A 7,210-nucleotide genomic window follows, 5' to 3' on the forward strand; every position below is an offset into this window, starting at 1 on the left:
ATTGCAAAAATAGGAAAAATTCTTACTACAAGTGAAAAAAGTTTACCATCATGGTATATTCATCCTATGATTATACTATAGTAAAATATATGCAAATGAAAAAGACTGGAAGGAAATACATGGAACTAAGATGTTTTGATAAGGAGTTCTGGTAGCGTAGTGGTTACCTTGCTGCGAACCGCAAGGTCAGCAGTTCGAAACTACCAGCTGCTCCGCGGGAGGAAGATGAGGCATTCTGCTCCTGTAAAGATTTACAGCCTCGGAAACCCTTTACAGGGTCGCTATGGGTCAGAACCGACTCGACGGCACTTAACAACCACAAGATGTTTTGATAGGGTGGTGGGTCATAGGTGGTGTATTTCTTTTCCTCTAGTTTTTATAAATTACTGGTTTTAATTATTTTTGAATTAATTAAATTTAAATAAAGAGTTGAAAGATTTTAACTTCCTTAGTCCTTTTAAAACCCAGAGAAATGAAGAAGCTAACAAAAAAAGAAATAACACAGGAAAACTGTAGTGTTATAAAGAAGAAAAGGATTATCCCTTGTGAGTAACTGACTTGAAGGGAATACATATGAGTTTCTAGGGTTCAGCTAACCTTGATGTGAGTACTGGCTACATGGGAATGTGCACTTTGCAAAAAGCCATCAAGCTGTGAACTTTTCTGTGTGCCTGTTGGGCTTAAATGGAAAATTTACTAAAAATGCAAAAAAGACTCCTGTAAAAATTTTCATGAACTCTAAGATTCAGTTATTGGTCAAAACTTGAAATAATTCTGGATACTTAGCATCTGGTAACAACAAAAAGCTGACAAATTACAGGAATTTTTAATGTTTACAATGAATGTTTATATAAATTCTTAGTGATCAAAAACCAAAATGTAACTGAATCACCATCTCATACCAAAATAATTACATTCAAAATCTGAATTTTCATATTAGCAACTCAAAGCTTAAAATTTTAATGCGAAACATTTTTTCACAATGCAATGAAATATGTTTCCAAATTTAAACAAATTAATTTCTAATCGGCATTAGAAATTATTTACAAAACAATTCATATGAAAATCTTAAACATCTATATCCTCAATACTACTAATACTATTGCACTTTTATCCATTTCTGTCCAAATCTGTAAACACATCTTTTATATACAGAGTCCTGGTGTGGCTCTGTGGGTCAATGTGCTGGGCTGTAAAGTCGCTTTGAACCTCAAGATCAATGATTCAAATTTACAAACTGCTCCTCAGAAACCCTATACAGGGTAACTATGGGTCAGAACCGACTCCAAGGAACTTAACAACAACAAAGTGGAGACCTTGTATGGCACTGTAGGATAAACACTGTACCACCAGGTCAGCAGCTTAAACTCACTAGATGCTACCAGCTGTTCTGTAGGTAAAGATGAGGCTACCTGCTCCAGTCCATATTTACAGTCTCAGAAACCAAATCAACTCAACGGCACTGAGCTTTTTTTGGTTTAAGTTATATTTAAGGAACCCTGGTGACACAGTAGTTAAACACTTAGCTAAAAACTTAAAGGTTGGCAGTTTAAATACACTACCAGCTGCTCCATGGAAGAAAAATGTGGCACTCTGCTTCTGTAAAGATTTACAGCTTTGGAAACTCTAGGAAGTTTTACTCTTTCATTCCCGGTATGGCACTGCAGGATAAGCACTGGACTGCTAACTGCAAGGTTGGAAGATCAAACCCTTCTTCTTTGAAACCTCTCTCCAGGGTCACTAGGAGTTGGAACCAACTGGACAGCACTTAACAACAATAAAGACAGTCACTATGAACTTGGCTTGGGTATGTATTTATGTTACAATTTTTTTAAATGTATTGAAGTTTGTGATACACTAAAATTCAGTGAACCATATGCTTAAAAGATTGGAGCCCTACTGTGGCGCTCACTGTGGGAAAATGCACAAGGTCAGTTTGAACTACAAGGCCGACGGTTCAAACTCACCAGCTGCTCTTCAGAAACCCTACACTAATCATGAAAACAAAATATTTTGCCAAATGATTTCAATTCTTACAGGATACAACACTTCTCCAAGTACTTTTCAATTATTAAACAAGTTCTAAGAGCTTAAATAAAGACTGAAAGCTCTTAGAACAGGTAGTGTAACTGGCAAGGTCAGCAATTCAATTCTACCAGCCTCTCCTTGGGAGAAAGACAAGGCTTTGTGTTACAGTAAAGATTTAAAGCTTCAGAAGCCCCACACAAGGAGCTCTAGTAGTGGAGTGGTTACAAGTCGGGCTGCTAACCTCAAGGTCAGCAGTTCAAAACTACCAGCTGTTTCATGGGAGAAAGATGAGGCTTTCTGCTCCCGTAAAAATGTTCAGCCCCGGAAACCCTACACAGGATCACTATGAGTTGGAACCAACTCGAAAGCACACAACCATGTAACATTAACTATCCTACTTCCTCCCTGTGATTCTTGTTCCTATGACACCTTCTTTCCCAACCCTTCTGAATTTAGACTGCCCTTTTGATCTTTTTATTGTCTGACTCCCCTCTTTTTGGAAGTAGTAGAGGTGGCGGTGGTGGTTGTGTCATCTAATCGATTTTGACTCATAAGGATCCTGTATAGGGTTTCTGAGGCTGTAAAGCCTCATCTGTCTCCCGTGGAGTGCTACTGATCTTACGGTTCGGAATCCACAAGGCTCCTTTTTGCGAAGTGGTGGTGGTATGACGTGGAGTAGGTTCCAACTCAAGCAACTCTGCATGGGGTTTCCGAGGCTATAAATCTTTATCAGCGCAGCAAGCCTCATCCTTCTTCACAGATTGGCTGGTAGTTTCAAACTGCTGACCTTGAGGGTAGCAGCCCAATTCGTAACCTCTACGCTACCAGAGCTCATCTCTTCATTCCCCATACACTTAAGCAGTTGAATCTCTTAAGAACAAGTAAATTCTCTACATGACCACATGAGTATCATACCTAAGAAATTTAGCATTGAAAAAAATAACATATAACATATAGTTCATATTCAGATTTCTGTATTATTTTTATTATGCTTTTCTTTTGATTTTGTTTAATATTTGCTCTAGAATATAATCAAATCTCACCCATAGCATTTGACTAACTCATTTGTCACCACTTTTTGGTCTTTGATGACATTGACATTGTATCTGTTAATTAATTTTGTTGTAGTAACACATGTGAATTTATTTAAATTATTACGTGATTGGATTTAGTGTGTAATACACTCTTGTCAAGAATATTGCATATATCTCAGTTGGGTAGCGGCTGCATATAAGCTGATCTTGCAGTTACACTACCAGGGTTGTTACATGGAGTGGATTGCTGTCACTGTAATGAAAATACATATATAATTTGTTGAATATAAAACTGATGATCTGCTCTGTAAACCTTCACTCAACAAAGTTTTTTTTTAAAAAAAAAAAAAAGGCCGGGGAGAGAAAGGAAGCAACTACAGCAAACTATTGATGAATGCCAGAAAAGGAAACACACTTAATGGAAAACACTTGATGGTGTCTTTGCCAGTGTGAAAATAGCAGGGGCTGCGCCTAGATTAGTGCATTAGTGTCAGCCCGCTAGTCCTGACACTAATGCACTAAGAACTGGACAGTTAATATTTAATATGCTGACAGTAAAATGTATTATTCTTTCAACTTTCTATGCATTTGAAATATCTCAAAACAACTAGAGGAAAAAAACCTTAAATTTAAAACCCAAACCCCAACTTTTTACAATACCTATGCAGTACCAAAACCAAAAACCCACTGCCATCAAGTAAATTCCAACTCATAGTAACCGGACAGGGCCCCACACGGTTTCCAACAACAATCTTTACAGAAATCTCTTGTGTAGGCTGGTGGTTTCCAACCACTGACCTTTCAACTGGCATCCTAGCGCCACTACACATAGACAATCAAAGAAAAACAGGTCTAAAACCTAAACAGGTTTACTAGAAAATAAACCAAATAAAATTTTCTTTTAATATTTACAGAAAAAATAACTTATAATTTTAATGAAATCAACAAAATTTGGAGGATTTTAAGGTTCTAAGCTCTGCCTTAAAAAAAAAAAAAAAAGCTCATGAATGTAAAAATGTGGAAAAACCATCATATCCCTTACAAGTGTTGGCTGGTTGGTTATGTGCCGTGGAGTTGGTTCCGACTCACGGCGACCCTGTAAAGGGTTTCCGAGGCTGTAAATCTTTACGGGCGCAGAAAGCCTCATCTTTCTCCCACGGAACAGCTGGTAGTTTTGCACTGCTGACCTTAAGGTTCGTAACCACTACACTACCAGAGCAACTAATACAGTACAAGGGAAATCAAACTACACTAACTGCTAAGTGGCCACGGTCTGTGAATGCCAGCCAAACCCTGGGATTAAAAGTACATAGCACTGAAAAGCTTGGAGCAATGTGACCTTCCTTTTGTTGTTAAGTGCTGTCCAGTCAGTTCTGACCCACAGCAACCCTGTGTAGGGTTTCCGAAGCTGTAAATATTCGAGGGAGAAGTCTCATCTTCTCTCCCGCGGAGCGGTTGGTGGAGTCGAACCACTAATCTAATGGTTCGCAGTACAGTGCTAATCCTACAGAGCTACCGCACTCCCAATGTGGCCTTACAGGAGGAAAATGTAATCTGTTGCCTGACATCATCTTTAAAAACACGGAAGGGATCAGTTGGATAAACCAAAAAGATGCTAAGTTTCTGAACACTCCCTGGGAAACAAATACAACCCTAATTCACTTTTTCACCAATTGCAGGCTTTCAAGTCAGTGCTAACGGGCTGACCCTAATGCACTAAGAACTGGACAGTTTCCCCAGGCGCAATCCTTGTGATTTTCACACGGCAAAAAACGAGATCAGGCGTTCGCCAAGAGGACTAGTCTAGGCCCACCTGCGGCCATCTTAAGTTCGGGAAAAGAAAAAAAAAACAAAAAACACAAAAATCAAGAGCACAGAACCCGAAGACGGGGCAGAGAACCTGACAAGTCCAGGAGGCACAAGAAAGGCAAGTTCTCTAAATTCTTTGCAAAGGATCCTCCCAAATCCAACTAACAAGGTAAGCTGGGCCGCGGGGCGCCGTGCCACAGTGCCCTTATCAAACATGGGCACGAAGGTAAACCCAAGCGGGTCACGTGCCGGGCATCGCGCGCCCCCGTCCGCGCTCCCCTACAAGCCACCGCTCCTGAGGTCTCTATGGCGCCTGCGCCCCTCCCCCAGCCGAGCCCGAGCACTTACTCCGGAGGGTAGAGTCGCAGCTCCTCGATTTCTCCTAGGAAGGAAAAAAGCGTCCGCATCTGCTCGCTGGTTACCGCCGACGACAGATTCGTCACCTGAATCACCGCTGTAGGGGTGAGGCCGAAGCCCAAGCCCAAACCGAAGCCGCCACCGCTGTTCATCCCGGTCCCGCAGTCGCTGCCTTCCCGCTCCCCAACGTCTACGACGCGTCAGCGACGGAGCCGGGAAAGCGGAGAACGTGAGGCCGCGAGCGCGCTCCCGCTGGCGAATTCACAGCGCCGGGCTAGTCTAGCCACTCGTTCCACCACTCTCCTGCTCCCCTGGGCTGCACGCGCCAGCCGGAAACGTCGCCCCGGCAACCCGGCGGGCCTAGCGCTGCCCTGAGCTCCAGACCCTGGCTTCCTGGGGCTGCTGGTATTGTTCTCCATCCCAGGGGTTTCGTCGACTTCCCACCCCGAACATTCAATAAATTCTTGTGCTCCAATCAACCGGGATACACAGCTCTTTCCAATATTTACTCTCGGTCAGGCCGGTAAGTCTAACGGCTTGCTGGTGTGTGAAGGAGGAATGAGTTTCGAGCATCACAAATACTTGACCTAACTATCATGTTGTTATTAGGACTCATGGCAACTCCGTGGCAGAATGGAAGTGTCCCATAGGGTTTTCTTGGCAGTAACGTGACGCTGTAGAATCAGCACTGGATCACAAGATTAGCGGTTCAAACCCCACCAGCTGCTCGTCGGAAACCCTATATTGGATCACTATGAGTTAAAACCAACTCGATGGCATTTAACAGCAATCTTTATGGGGCTAAAATCTGGTGGCAGTGGTTAAGCGCAGATGGGAGGTGAGGACCCAGCAGCCTAGTTTCTTAAAGATTGTTGTTAGTGCCATCGAGTAGGTTCCAACTTCTTGTTGTTGTGAAGTGTCACCGAGTCGGTTCCGACCCATAGCGACCCTGGATAGGGTTTCCGAGGAGCTGCTGGTGAGCTTGAACCGCCAACCTTGCAGTTCAAACGGCTTTGCAGTCTGGAGCATTAACCTTTAGGGCCACACCAGGGAGTCCGACAGAGAGCCCTTTAATGGGGTTTCCGAAGAACAGCTGGTGGGTTTGAACCGCCAACCTTACGGTTCAAGTAGACCTTGTGGTCCAGTGCTTATCCTTCAGCATTACACCAGTACTCCGGCCGTGTGCTTGCCCAGATTTACACTATCATCCCCAATTGCACAAAAAAATTGAACTACTTCTGATGGAAACTCCTCTAACTGAGAGGCACCTTCACTGTGAATCACATCTGCCTGGGTGCATCAGTTAACTTTTAGCATAGGTAGATCTCGGCCTCCACACACTTGTAGGAGTGGTTCTCCAGGTTTGCCTGGGTGATGGCTAATCCTAAAGCTTACCAGCAATACAAAGCTTGTTGTTTTTAAGTGCTATCAACTCGTTGTTGTTGTTGTTGTTAGGTGCCATCGAGTCGGTACCTACTCATAGCAACCCTATGTACAACAGAACGAAACACTGCCCAACCTCACAATTGGTGCCACGCTTGAGCCCATTGTTGCTGCTACTTTGCCAATCCGTCTCCCTGGGGGTCTTCCTCTTTTTATCTGACCCTCCACCTTACCAAACATGATATCGACTCATAGCGACCCTGTATAGGGTTACCAAGGAGCAGCTGATGAACTTGAACCGCCGAATTTGTGGTTCAAACCCACCTTGTGGTCCAGTGCTTTATCCCACAACACCACATCAGGACTCCAAATAGAATGGATAAAGGCTTGAAACCTCCTGATAGGGAGATGTGGATTTGATCAATTTCTGATCTTATTGCAAAAAAGTGATGCCAAAGGAAAAAAAGCAGATCTGGTGTGGTGCTGTGGAATAAGCACTCCACCATGATGTCGGTTTGAACCGCAAGGTCGGCGATTTAAATTTACAAGCCACTCCTGGGGAACCATGTACATGGTCACTCTGAGTCAGAACCATCTCC

The 7,210-nt window shown here is 43.1% G+C and overlaps 1 protein-coding gene across 1 annotated transcript in view; it reads right to left on the reverse strand.

The window, feature by feature from the left end:
• LOC102831652 (serine/arginine-rich splicing factor 11-like) overlaps positions 1-5,380 on the reverse strand; it is a 34,506-nt gene extending 29,126 nt beyond the window's left edge. The window contains exon 1 of the mRNA XM_006870996.1: positions 5,220-5,380. Coding sequence (XP_006871058.1) covers positions 5,220-5,380 — 161 coding nt within the window. The remainder of the gene's footprint in view (positions 1-5,219) is intronic.
• Positions 5,381-7,210: the final 1,830 nt, after the last annotated feature.

Source organism: Chrysochloris asiatica, unplaced genomic scaffold (assembly GCF_000296735.1).
Source record: "Chrysochloris asiatica unplaced genomic scaffold, ChrAsi1.0 scaffold00157, whole genome shotgun sequence".
NCBI lineage: Eukaryota > Metazoa > Chordata > Mammalia > Afrosoricida > Chrysochloridae > Chrysochloris > Chrysochloris asiatica.